This window comes from Lissotriton vulgaris, unplaced genomic scaffold, assembly GCF_964263255.1.
Source record: "Lissotriton vulgaris unplaced genomic scaffold, aLisVul1.2 SCAFFOLD_822, whole genome shotgun sequence".
Taxonomy (NCBI): Eukaryota; Metazoa; Chordata; class Amphibia; order Caudata; family Salamandridae; genus Lissotriton; species Lissotriton vulgaris.
In genome coordinates, this window is record NW_028245005.1 from 680,137 (window position 1) to 694,619 (window position 14,483).

The 14,483-nt window shown below is 44.7% G+C and overlaps 1 protein-coding gene across 1 annotated transcript in view; it reads right to left on the bottom strand.

Annotated features, from left to right (window-relative positions):
- The window catches only part of LOC147666670 (complement C3-like), a 285,541-nt gene that overhangs the window by 68,893 nt on the left and 202,165 nt on the right, over window positions 1-14,483 (bottom strand). Inside the window, exons 20-22 of the mRNA XM_086948981.1 lie at window positions 7,652-7,757; window positions 4,558-4,647; window positions 4,227-4,313 (exon numbers count right to left, since the gene is read on the bottom strand). Coding sequence (XP_086805107.1) covers window positions 4,227-4,313; window positions 4,558-4,647; window positions 7,652-7,757 — 283 coding nt within the window. The remainder of the gene's footprint in view (window positions 1-4,226; window positions 4,314-4,557; window positions 4,648-7,651; window positions 7,758-14,483) is intronic.

Genomic DNA, 14,483 nt, shown 5'->3' on the forward strand with positions numbered 1-14,483 from the left:
AATGCGAGTGTCGAGTTGTCAAGATAAATAAAGCACAACACGTCGTGCTTGATTATAAGAACGGAACGCGGTAGTCTTTTATGACACTAGGTTACTTTGTCCCGAGTGTCGAGTTGTTAATATAAATAAAGCTCAATACATCGGGTTTGCTTTAAAGAACGGAACGCGGTAATAGGTTGACGTCATGGTGGTTTAACCAATGAGAACGCTTGTTTGAATATAAGTGGCATACTTGGTGAGGAGTCATGGTTCATTGAATAGGATTGGTAGACGTCTTTATCTGATATCCAATGAGGAAAGCTGTTGAGGGGTGAAGTAGCCAGCGCGGAATTCTTGCATCGGAAGCTGATCGGCACGTTAGTAACGAGGAGGGGAGAACTGAGACAGTGACGCTTTTCCGTTCTGTGAACATTTGTTAAGGTAAGGATACGGAATACTACGTGATAGCTGGTGAGGCTCGGTTGAGGCCAGTAGTGTAATGGTGTTCTCGGGTTTTTTTCACAGGCACGTCGGTACGCACGGCGTTCCTATGATGTAGTGTGACAATCGAAACTACTGCCTTTTGCTGAAACTTTTACGAGGTATGTCATTGATCACGTTTAGCTCACGAGTCGATTGCAAGTTTAATATTTGTTGGTAATGGTTGATGTTAACTTGTTGTAGGTTGATGAAGGTCTGCGAAATTACTGAAGGGTGAACTGATTGTTTGAGACATTTCTTCCACCCGAGGAACCAAGTAGCTAGGTATACCCTTTTGGTGGTGTATTTTGTTAAACACTAGAAGATGTTTAGGAAAGCACAGTGTTTCTTATTTCTGATTGTTTGGTTCAAACTTTATTTGCAGAAAGTAGCTGGTTGTTTTGACTCCAGCAACCTGGTGTTTTGGTGTAAGTTCCTAAATTTTGTACACAAGGTCACACGGGGTGATTTTGGTGAAGGTAGCACTGCATGTTTTAAACGTGTTAAACTTTTTTTGAATAGATCTACTGTTGTGCCTGTGTATTTTAATATATTCATGTTTCTTTTCAGTGGTGCCCCTGACGAAGGGACTCTTCTTACGTCCCGAAATGCATTGGGCGAACGCCAATTCCACCTACTTTATATTTACATATTTGTACTTTTGTGTTTGATGAAACAGTGAATTCTGTATTGTTTTGATGTGCAAAAAAAGAGGCATGAATAATGTTATATGCCAAATAATGCAATGCTAAAGCCTTTGACAATATGAGTTAAAAGAATTGAAAATAAAAGGAAAAATAAGTTGACGAAGCAAAAAATTGTCAGATCAGTAAATTTAATTAGGCTGTGCACTGTTAAGTCTGAGTCAACGTCTGTTTGACCAGCCAGTTGTTTTTTGCTGGCAGCTTGCCGGCACCATCCTAAAATAGTTACAACAACTTCAAGCTTGAAGGCTTGAACTTTTGCCCCCCGAATCCGCCGCTCGCGGATTCGCAGATTTTCAGTAAATTCGCGGGAGTTCGCGGATTGCGGATTTACCGAAAATCTGCGAAATCCGCGAGCGGAACGGATTTTGCACTCACGCTTAGTTGTCATATCTTCAAGGGTATCCCTGCACGCAGTTGCAGAGGTACATTGGAATGCGGGCCCTGTGTCTGAAAGCCCTAGGCACCAAGGGGTGGTACACGTAAGCTTTGGTGGGGGTGCCATGTCACACAGATACGCTCATACACGTATGTGTGGACAGACTTCGGGAATGCCAATAGCATCGGCCTGGCAAGAAATGTGCTGGGCTATTTAAATGCACTTTACAATTTGTACTGTCCTTAGGTGCTGTGGCATTCATTGTAGACTCCAGGTCTATTCCTTAATGGAGGTCATATTACCAGGCACCCTCACTGTAACACTAATTTAAATGCTCCGCATGTGACACAAACTGATGATATGCTAAACACTTGCAGTTGCAAGTTTGATGGGAGTGCATCTGGTGCTAATCTTAGCTAAGGCTTAGCATGTGACAGCAATGCAATACGGGCATGTGTACTGGATCTTTCGTCAGGAAGCCAGAAACACTAATCGTTGTGTTTGTTTTTTCATTTATATTTGACCGGATCCATGTCAGATACCTGGGAAGTGCTCCACATCACAACAACTGCAAGAGGTGGACAGCCAATGGGATCTGTATACCTGGAACATTATTGTCAAGCAAAGGCATCAAGTGTGATAGGTGGTCAATTCAACGGCTCAAGCAGTGCCAGCATGAGAATGTGCTAACCATGCATTATAGTTGAAGTGTGTAATTGTCACCCATTTGTGTTGCCAGTTGTGGAAAATGGGCAGTGCACTGCATTGCAGGTGTATACTGTCACAGCTTGACCCGGAGCACAAGTATTACGGAGGAGGCGTCACAGCAACACCCTTGTTGTGAAACTGTTACTGCTGTGACGGCGCCTGTGCTCGCGGGCGCCTTCATAACTAACACTGCGTGGTGTTAGGAGGCTCCGTAGTAGGAAGGTAGGCTTGCACAGGGCTTAGCATTACAATGGTATAGTTGCACCAACAACGATTAGCATTGCCAGGGGAGGCGTGAATATCCGGTGCACCATGATGCTGATGACGGAGGCCAGGTAGTGGCTCCAAGAGGGTGTGTCAAGTTCCTATGAGTAGGCCAGCCCCAGCTTTATGACCCTACAACTTGAGCAGGATTGGGTGGTTAGGAACACTCTAGTAGGTTGGTTTTACATGTCTAGGGCCAAGATACGCCCTGTCACAGCGACTCTAGGGATTCCAAAGATGGTGTCTGGCTATCCAGAGTAGGGAATGAAACCTTCCGACAAATCTCTAGGCCCAGTTAGTGGTGTATAGTGAGGTGACCTGTTGGTGCACCAGGGTACACCCAGACATTCCAGAGCCTCCAAGGGTGAGGAAGCGAGCCTGTGAGGCCATTGGACCATTGGACTCATACCTAGTAACAAACTGCTGAGGCTAGCTAGGGCTTGACACTTACAGACTATAGCACAGGGGTGGATCTGGGGGGGAACCGTGCTTCTTAAGAAGACGATGTACATTTGTTCACACCGGGGGATGAAGCCATCGTTGGGGATCTTCTTGCCACGGTAGGCGCATATAGGGACATGGCATGAACTTGCAATGAGTTGGTAGGGCCTGATAGTTAGGCTGAAAAATATAATGGCTTGGCTAGGGGAATTTTGAGGCAGGGCATGACCTTTCAGTGTAGGAGGGTAGGGGGGGCCGCATAGTCGGTCAACTACGCTGGCCTGTGGCAGTAAGGTCATGATTTGTGAGCAGTTAATTTAAGGTCTTTAGGGGGCGGGGCCATTCTCGAATGGGGTCGCCCAAAGGAAGTGACAAGTGGTCTCTCCTAGGACTCCAGGGGCAGTTACAACCGGTTGGCTACATGGGTGCGGGGGAGGGGAGAGTCACGCTTTCTCTAGGCTGGTTGGCCACCCCGCACGTGCACAATGACGCCAGTAAACGGCGCAAAGATGCAAGGGCCCCCTTTAATGGAGTTAATAGAGCGTACAGGGGTAACCGGGGGGGGCAAAGTACCCTCACAGGAAGTGGGCCCTCTGCGCATGCCCACTTTGACGGAAGGGCATGGTTAATAGGGTGTACGGGGGTAACCGGGGGGGGGGGGCGTGTAACCCCACGGTAAACGGGCCCTCTGTGCATGCGCACTCCTTCAGGAGGGCGTGGTTTAGTGATAAGGATCTGACACCAGTTATTGACCTTGCCGTAGGCAAAAATAGGTACGCAGAAAAATAAATATTGTATAACGTGAATGATGTATTAGTTTCAGATAGGAAATACCTTGTACTAGAAATATGTTAAGGTTAGCCATTTGAATACCTGTATATATCAATTGTAACATTTTCTGCGTAATTGTGTAAATATTGTTTATTTCAATGTTTGATTTATTTTGTATGTTTTTATAAATACGGCTGGGGGGTCGAAAGATCCCCCGCCTTCCAAAGAAAGCCCTCTCACGTCCTGTTAATAATGTTGGTTAACGGAAGGGTGGGGGTCCTCCGGCAGTCCCTGGCCATATTTTACTGCCCAGCCCTCCTAATCACACCCACTCCATTAACCCCGAGTTGACGAGTTCTACCCCGAGGCACACACCCTCATTGCAAGGACACCCCTTTCCTCATCTAGCACTTCAGCTACATGCACCCAGAAATTAAGAGCCGCCCTAAACATAGAAAGGACGCGTCAAGCATTAACAAAATGAAAAAAGGTATATTTACCGTAATCGACCCCAGCCTCGCAGGCAGCTTCGAGGCGTGCTTTGTAGTCCATGGGTAGTTTATACTTGTTCGTCAGGCTGCACTTCTCTGTGAGATGGAGAATGTTACAAATGAGCTTTGATAAGCACCACAGAGAAAGTTAAAGTTGTAAAGTGAACAACCTTCCTGTCCTCAAGCTGTCCAGAAGCCCCTTTCATTTCTCTGCTTACATCACAAGCTGTTTCAATCCCATACCCATGCCCTTTAACTGAGCCACAGCGCCTTAAAATCATTTTTTTGAGAGGTACCAAAGCGATACAATTCTGTAACGTAACCAGTGACCTTCTCGTACCTGCGACACACCTGCAGGCATCCTCCTTGCAAATAGTCCTCAAGAGCCCGCTTTCTTTCGAAGGGTGGTAGAATTTTGTACATCGGTTTTCTGGAAAGCACAAAAAACGGGTGATAGTTGATCAAGCATCATTTATGAGGCAACTTCTCCACTGAATGTGGATAACAGAAGCCAATGTTTAGGTTTAACAATCAAGAAGAAGCTATTTGGAAGCACAACGGCTGATTCTATGCTCCTATGTCTGACCTTGTTCGTTTACAGTGTAGTACATGACCAGATAGTCAGAACCCCTGGAGCGGTGCTACAGGTAACAAACATTTAAAAAGAACTAAAAGAAATCAAAATGTCACTTCTCTTTCTCCTCTTTGTGTGTCTGAGGCATTTCTTTATCATTGGATTGTTGTGGGTCTTTTGATAAAGTCTCCAGATACTTCTCCAAGCACCCAAAAAATGCTCTCAGAAGGGAGATTTATAAATGTTTTGGCTTGCAGGTGAAAATATATCAATAGGATGAAGCAGGTGGGGTAAGTTCAAACATGACACTGACACACTACATTGCCACTTCGTTAAAGAAAACTGATGCCTGTTGATGCTTTTTGGGAATTGGGAATTTGGTGGTTTGCCCCTGGATCTACTATTACCCGAATTATTTGTTTTCAATGTACTGACCTCGAAAGGGGGTAAGGCTGAGTTGTTCATGGCATGACAGCATTGAACTCGTGAAATGAGGAACACAACAGCGTCCCTAGCAAATGTTATGTCACTGAGCCAACTCACTGGTTTACAGGTAGTTAAGAAAGTAAGTTCAGGGTGTTTTTTATTGATTTCCCCCAGTTTTTACCAGCATTTACGTAACATTAATGGCCCGAATAGTAAAGTGACAGCAGCAGCGCAGAATCTGACTGAGAATTTGGCCAACATTGTCTAATTCAGTGTTTTTTTTATAATGAATTTTATATAGCGCAAACTTAACCTGGAGGTATCGGAATGCTTCACATGAGCACCAGTTGCGTTACAGATGGATGCATTCATTTTGTTAGGTATAGTGAGACTATGTGATCTTCCCAGAATCACAGGATATTGAGCATCCCTGCCGAAACCTGAACCCGGGTTGCCCAGCTTCGAGGTCGATGGCTCCAGACATTAGGCCACATCCTCTCCCACCTGGTTTTTAACCTGTAGTCCGAGGACCCCTGGGGTTCTGTGAGGCCTACTCAGGGGGTCCGTGACTGTTTTACAAAATTAAATAATATTAAAATGAATACATTAAAGTTAATAAATTATATACTAATATGGGGATTTTTTTTCAGTTCAAATGATTTTATTGAAAAGAAATTGAGGTGACTAAACAGAAGATGCACTATAAATCGTACATCACTAATATGGGGATTTTAATCCAGATCCTGGGTGCCTAAATGGAAAAGGCCTGTTGTCTTATTTTTTCCTTTTTACACTTCTTAATCTGCAGCGTGACAATTTCCTGGCTGCAGGCATGCAGAGGACCATCAGAGATTGTGGGGTTATCAGCAAGATAAGCTTGGGTGCTTGATGTTATGGCTTTTTATAAATGATGTACCTGGTTTTGAAGATGGAGTGGGCTAAAAACTGGAGCCAATGGAGTTCCATTAGGATAGGCGTGATGTGATCATATTTCTTTAGGGCTTGGAAAAGACATGCTGTTGAGCTCAGGATGCCCCAAGGGGTGCCAGTGGGGAGTCTGGGAGACCATTAGTAGGGTATTACCACCATCCAGATGCAAAAGTGCAAGGGCTTAAACAGAAGTTCCTGAGTCACTCCCAGCAAGGAACAGTTTGACTTTCTTTTGAAGAGAGAGCTGGAACCAAACTGTCTTTGTTTTTTTGGCCACATGCTTCCTGAGGGAGAGAATGTGTTCAGGCTGAATCCAAGTGATTTGACATTTGGTGAAAGTTGGGGTTCGAAGCCATCAAGGTTCACAACATTGAGCCAGGTTTGTACAGCATCTTGTTTGTTGTTCGTGGCAAATAATAGCAATTTTGTCTTGGTTGGGTTGAGATTGAGGTATACGTTGTACATCGGTGTCTGTACCAAATATATTTTTATAAAAACGTATATAGCAATCATTTAATCACAATTTATGCATCTACACATTTACACATTACTTTTCCTACTGTTATAAAGGTTGTAGAACATATGGCTTTGCTGAAGCCTGTTCCTGTGGCTTGCCTTCATACACAGGTATTACATATGTAAATAGGGCAGAAAAGCTGGATTTTAATGTGGTCCAATACAGGAGTATTAGGTTAGATGGTCAGTCTTAGTACAAGTCGTACTCGTTCTTCTTGAGCATTCTTTGTGTTTGTTTGTTTATCTAGGCGACTGTTTAGTCAAGCCTACGATATTTAACCCTTAACAAAAATGACAGGCCATATAAAGAACTCACAGAACACAAGCTTACCAGGTATTTAAATGATTCCAAATGCATTGTTTCTAGGAGGGTGGAGATTTATACACCACCTTCATTTCCTGATAAGTAAACTCTCTCACTGGGCCAGTATATTCCTCTAACATGTCTCTGCTAAGTAGTGGAAGGGTCAGTGCATTCTTTTCCTTTTGTGTATTGTCATTTCAATTTTCAAATGTGTTACTGATTACCAAGCAGGCAAAATGACAGATAAGTAGCTAGAAGATGAATTACTTAAGGTGTCAAGAATTATATTACAAGACATTGTTCATTTTCTGATACTTCTATAGTACTATAGTACTGGTGTATAAGTAGGCCCAGAAGAGCCAGGTCCTTGCCAGAGTTTCATAATAACCACTACGTAAATAACCTCAATTCAGAGTCACTGTATCTACATTCAGCGTAGGTGGATATCCTGAAAATCTGTAATGGACCTGGCACTCATGGCTCTACCTTGAACACTTCTAGATTCCAGGGATATGTTTTCATCTGTTGTAATTTCTGTCCAGTATTTTCTATATTCAAACAACAGAGGATTGATGTTTTTTTTTTATAAGGTTTTTGTGTCTTCAGGCCTTCCACTGAAGATGCTGGGATGAGGTGGGTCTTACCTCTACTTCACAGGAGTTCTGTGGCTGCAGGGTATCTTACCTATAGAATAATACTCGTAGATAGTGACAGCAGCAGGTTGGAGCAAACCCACTTCAAACTCTTGGTGAGCTTTGAATTTGATGCATTCCATTTGACTGTTTGAAACCTGGAAATACAAGTTGGCAGTTACTTTATATATATTATTCATAATTGTGCAAATTGGCAACTTCAGTAAATCATTCACAGAGTATAGTCAATGATAGACATGTCCTCTTTACAGCCCCCAGCCTTGTGTCTTAAAGTCAGTGGCGTAGCAAGTGGGGTGGGTGCGGTCCGCCCCGGGACGCACAAGTTCTGGGGACAGCGGCCTCCCTTCCGCTCTTTCCTAACTTTGCAGGGGAGTCGTTGCAGATAAGTAAAATGTCTTTCCCCTCATATTTGTGGGCTCTGAAAAACAGCTCATGATACTCTTGACTGTAGAACTATTCTTATTGATATGCAGATTGTCCTTCTGTTGCTTGCTCTTTCTCAAAAGCCTCCACAGTCTTGCAGGTTTAAATCACATTTAAAGGATAGACAAGCACTGTCTGGGAAATTTCATGTAGCGAGTTTGGCAGCAGCAAGCAAACCCATTCTTCTATGTGCCGCTCTTGCACAGCATTATGGATATCATGAGGAGCCAATAGGTTCAACATCCAGGGCCTTATTTACAATCCTCTTGCTCCACCAGTATGTCACTTTTTCCCATATAAAATGTGATGCACCGGCGGTGCAAGTGGCTTGTAAATCAGCCCCCAGAGTTTAAAGTCTGGTTAGCTGCTTAGATTCTTTTTCAATGGAACCATTTGCGCTACATGCACTGATGCACATACATTAGCCCAATTACTAGGGTCCATATGAATGAATAAATGTGAAATCATGACTGCTTTCGAACAGCTATGTCCAATGAGTATCCACCCTGGCAGTGGACCACGTAGAGGACCAATTAGGAACCACTGGGCACAATGAAACTCTGGGTATAGTGACAACAGATACTTTTGTAAAACTAGTCCTGCAAACAAATAATTTGCATATCTCTAGCATTATTTTCTATTGCATACGGTTCAAGCAAAAAACTGTCACAGAAAATGTTATGCCATCATGATACATCCATATCTTATGCATTTGGACTATTCTTGCGGCACTTGATACTGAGACTGGTGGTCAATATGGGTCACAATCCAAGAGAAGCTCTGGTGGTACCATGAACACCTCTCTTGAATTGTTTGTCAAAGTTTAGTTTATTTTGTTATACATTTTGTTATATTTACATTTTAAAACTTTGGAATTGTGGACTATTGATTAGGCTTTCAGAAAATATATTTCATCATTCTGTTCCTATGCTGTAGAAAGCTTCTCCTCCTATTGTATTTTTCTATTCCGTAGTCTGATTTTCTTCTGTTATCCTAAGTAACTTGTGATCGAACAAGTGGAAATAAAATAATTTTCACAGTGTGGGTGCTGCAATCAATGTTACATAACTGAAGTCATAGGGAGCGTGAAAAATACAAGTGCCCTACACAGTGCAAATACAGCATGTGACTGAGGGTGAATTTTGGAGCACAATGTTGCATATATTCTTTTAAAACATGGGGGGATATTCTCAAGAACGCGTGATAATTATCGCAAAATTAGCTTAACGCAACTTTTCACATCGAAGTCTATCGCAGGAAAATAACGTTGTGTTAACGTTGTATTCTCAACACAGCGGTACCATGCGATAGTCTCACGATAACGCGTCATATGGCCACGTTTAAATTAATGCAATGCCTAAAAAATGCAAAACACGAACGCAAAAAAAGTGGCGATGTCCCAAACCGCGATACTCAAATCAGCAATAACCAGAGACAGGCCTGCAATTTCCATGCATCTTGCGGGAAAAAGCACCATAAAAGCAGAGAAAAAAAACTGTGAGATCACAATGTACGAGTACAACCTCACATCTGTAATGTGGTACAAACGTCCACTGTCCCGCATCATATAGGCATCTCCTCACAAACAATCACAATGTACATTGTCATGCGGTCTGTATGTAAACTTCGCCAATGCATAAACATACATGGAACACACTGTGAAACTGCATCTCCCCTTTTCATTGCAGAGAGACACTCACATTTAAAGGATAGACTAGCACTGTCTGGGAAATTTCATGTAACGAGCTTGGCAGCAGCAAGAAAACCCATTCTTCTATGTGCCGCTCTTGAACAGCATTATGGATATCATGAGGAGCCAATGTGTTCAATATCCAGGGCCTCATTTACAATCGCCTTGCTCCAACAGTATGTCACTTTTTCCCATATAAAAAGTGACTCACCGGCGGTGCAAGGGGCTTGTAAATCAGCCCCCAGAGTTTAAAACCTGGTTAGTTGCTTAGATTTTTTTTTTATGGAACCATCTGAGCTACATGCACTGATGCACAGACACTAGCCCAATTACTAGGGTCCATATGAATGAATAAATGTGAAATCATGACTGCTTGCGAACAGCTATGTCCAATGAGTATCCACCCTGTCAGTGGACCACATAGAAGATCAAATCGGAACCACTGGGCACAGTGAAACTCTGGGTATAGTGACAATAGATACTTTTGTAAAACTAGCCCTGCAAACAAATAATATGCATATCCCTAGCATTATTTTCTATTGCATACCGTGCAAGCAAAAACCAGTCACAGAAAATGTTATGCCATCATGATACATCCATATCTAATGCATTTGGACTATTCTCGTGGCACTTGATACTGAGACTGGTGGTCCATATGGACCACAATCCAAGAGAAGCTCTGGTGGTACCATGAACACCTCTCTTGAATTGTTTGTCGAAGTTTAGTTTATTTTGTTGTCCATTTTGTTAAATTTACATTTAAAAACTTTTGGATTGTGGACAATTGATTAGGCTTTCAGAAAATATATTTCATCAATCTGTTCCTTTGCTGTAGAAAGCTTCTCCTCCTATTGTATTTTTCTATTCCGTAGTCTGATTTTCTTCTGTTATCCTTAAGTAACTTGTGATCGAACCAGTGGAAATAAAATAACGTTCACAGTGTGGGTGCTGTAATCAATGTTGCATCACTGAAGTCATAGGGAGCGTGTAGGAAGGTGGAAACCTGACTATGGTTACCCCAGATTTTTTGCCTTGTGTTTAGCTGGTTTTCGACTTAGTTGGCCTGGGATCCTGCTAATCAGGGCCCCAGGCTATCTGCTCTCTCTGTAAAATGGACTCCATGCACCCTAGGTGCATAACCAATCTGGTACTGGACACCTTATCAGCCCCTGTACAGTGCACTATAGGTGCCTAAGCATAAGTGCATCCAAGGCCTACCAGGGGCTGCAGCATATCTTTTGCCACCCCTGGCTGGACCTTAAATTGACACAACTGGCTGATCACTCAGCTGGGGCAAGGTGGTGTAATCACCCCTTGCTTAGATATAGTATACCTATATATAAACCTATATCTGGACACATATATACCTATAAGTCACTCCTATGGCAGGCCTTATCAATCCTGGAGGCAGAGTGCTTGGTTTTATGTGAGATGGTGCTCTAGCATGAGCTGAGCCTATCTGCAGCTGTCGGGACCAACTCCCTTAGCTGTTCCGGGATATTGCCATACCATATACTCTTAAATGCATTATAATCCATTGCGGTTATGTGCTAACTTTGGTTTGGCTTTATCAAAACATGTGGTGTAAGGTATCATACGATTTGGAATACTACCCCCTCACCAGTCCTGGCGACGGGGGTAGCATTCCACCCTTCTAGAGGGAGAAGACATGTTACTTTGCTAAAACGCGGTTAATTATAACTAGAGCCTCAGCATCACAAAATGGATGCTGCTGCCACCGACACAAGTCTGACCTCCTGCTGCTGACCGTAACATGGCAGAGGAGGCCTGGACAAAGGGTTTCCTGTCGCAGGGAGGTGCTACACCTCCCCAGACAGGAGATAGTGTATTGGGGCAGGGTGGGTTGAATGAAATCAGACACTGCCTGGGGCGCACAAGGCTTCCCCTTGCATAATCCGGTCAAACCGGTTCTGGGGCTCTCTAGCCCCAGTCCCAGCGCGACCCTGGACAAAGGGAAAGGGGTGTAACCACCCCCTTTCTGGGTCCCACCCATAGGAGGGACCTTACAGGTGATCCAGCCCACTAGATTGGTATAAGAGTGGGAGCAGTGCTAGTGCACACAGATTATCCTGACTGAAACTTATGAAATGAAACTCTGGACCCTTCAACATCCTACTCGACGTAGAAGACTGAAGAATCTCCCTTGTGGTCAAGGAGTGACCACCCTGTGCAAACAGGCACCATCTAGCACCTCACTATTTGTTTTGTTGCAGTTCCTGCCGGAACTCGAGCAACAGAGATCAACAAGACCCAGCGTTCCAGCCTTCATACAGCCCGATCCACAGTTCCAGTGAATTTGAGACCTGTGGAGGCGACCTGAAGCGTGGGGCCGGCCATCTTGGAAAAACCACGAAGCGCTGACCGTGCAGCTCCCAAGGCTCCCTCGACGCTGTGCATTGGGGTCTGAGAAGCCCTAGCCCTGAGCAGTTTTTGCACCAAAGCTACCCCCTCCACACTCTCCGAGTGCTGCGTGGGGCCCTTCTTTATTTTGGTGCTCAACGCATTGGTCCGGTCGCTTGCCCGTTGGCTAGCAGCCCCAGTACTGATGAACCTTTGAGTTTGCTCTGCCAGTCCGGTTGCTCTGGACTGGCCCTTGCTCCCCTGAAAAGGAGCACCAGCTCGGACCCTTCTGGTCCGAGTAAGAAGCGATCTTTGAATCCCACGTGGGTTGCACTTGCCAAGGTTTGTTTGCTCCAATCCGGAAGCCGACACCGTCGACAGCGAGAACCTTTGTGGGGCAGCTTGTGGTCTACTCCTGGACATCCTCGGTAGCCCAGAGTCCACGTGGCAGCGGAGACAAGCTTCTTGATAACCACCTGATTGCGCCCGCATTGGCTGGTTCCGTCCTGGTTCCACCCTGGCCACTGCTGAGTGACCCAGACTCTGTCCCCTCTGCTTTCAGGTACCCTTCAGCTTCGATGCACCCTTGAATCGCATCGGACACTTCTCTTCTGGCCGCCTGCAGCATCATCATCTCCAGGCTCCATAGATCCACACGACGAAAGCCGACACAACTTTGCACCTGCTTCCTGTGGGTGAGGCAATTCTTGAACGCCAGTGCTCATGTATTGGTATACACCTCTAGTGTCTAGGTCTAAAGTTTTGCCCTTCTAGGTCAGTCGGAAGACTCTTAAAACAGTAACTCGATAACTTTTACGCACCATTGACTTTGCATTGGTGCATGTGTGTGTTTTCAGCGCTGCACCCGATTCCCGCGGGCCTTTCCCGACTTCAGCATTGCTAGTCCCGATTGCTCCCAGCGATTCCCCAGGCCCTAGGCCTGACCACTGTTCGATTAGTGATACTTATACCATTTTTTTAATATATGGGTTGAGTGGCCCCTGGGCCTCATCCATAATTGTGTAACTTTTATATGTTTAACTGTGCTTTTGTTTAAACCCTTGTGCCTCTGCACTCATAAGCTTAGCATATTTAAGTTCTACTGAACTTAGTAGTGGTAGATCAAAGGGCTTAGCACACCCTGCCTACAACTCACTAGCAAGGTACAGTAGGAAAACACTTAGTGTAGGTAAGTGCACCACTTACACCTCACTAGCAGTCATGTCTAGCACAGGTGAAGCTTCCAGCTCTCTACCTGTGAGGGTTGACCTTACCAAGGCACCCTCCAGCTATGACAACCTCAGCCACAGAGACTTGAGTGCCTTGTGCACTTCAAGGGGGCTGAAAAAGGGTCACAACCCTACCATTCCCATCCTGATAGCCATCCTGGAGAAGGATGATCTTGAGAAAGCTAGTGTAGCTCCCTTAGGGTCAGGAGATGGAGTGAATCCCCCAGAGAATAAGAACACCCCCCAGATGTAGAAGATGTGGAGGTGGACCCTGAATCAGAAGAGGAAGAGTCAGATCAGAATCAAGGGGATATCCAGGTACAAGTGGGGAGGCTTAGCCAAGCCAACTTGGACCTACTTGGAAATGGAGAGGGCCAGCACCTCCCCAGAGTACATACCAGAATTGTTCCAGGCAATAGAAGGTTGAGATCTCCCTCAAGGGATTCTCACATTTCTAGTGCCTCAAGAGAATCTCAAAGGAGAATGACTTCCCCCCAGAGAAGAGTGCATAAGGCCAGAATGAGGGCTGTCCAACTCCAGATACAGAGGGAAGAGGTAGCCTTGCCCCAAGCTAAACTTGCTTTAGCAAGGGAACAAAAATTGTGTGGATTAGATTCCACTGGTGGCAGCAACATAATTCCTAGAGAGAAAGACAGGTCCTATGATACTAGAAACCTGACAAAGATTGTGCCCCCTACAAGGAAGGGGATGAAATCCACAAATGGATGACTGCTCTGGAGAGAGCCTGCATGGTACAGCAGGTTCCTGAAGAACAGTGGGCAGCAATCTTATGGTACTCCTTTTCTGAGAAAGGGAGAGATAACCTCCTCACAGTTAGACCTGAGGATGCTAAAAATTACACTGTCCTGAAGAGTGCTCTAATAGATGGGTTTGGCCTAACCACTGAACAATACAGGTTAAAGTTCAGAGATACCCAGAAAACACAGACGCAGGACTGGACTGATTTTGTAGATTGTGCTACTAAGGCTCTGGAGGGTTGGCTACATGGCAGCAAAGTACATGACTATACAGGATTGTATAATTTGATTATGAGGGAGCAGATCCTAAGTAATTGTCAGAACCAGCTTTTACACCAGTACCTGGTGGACTCAGATCTGACCTCTCCACAAGAATTGGGTAAGAGGGCAGACAAATGGGTC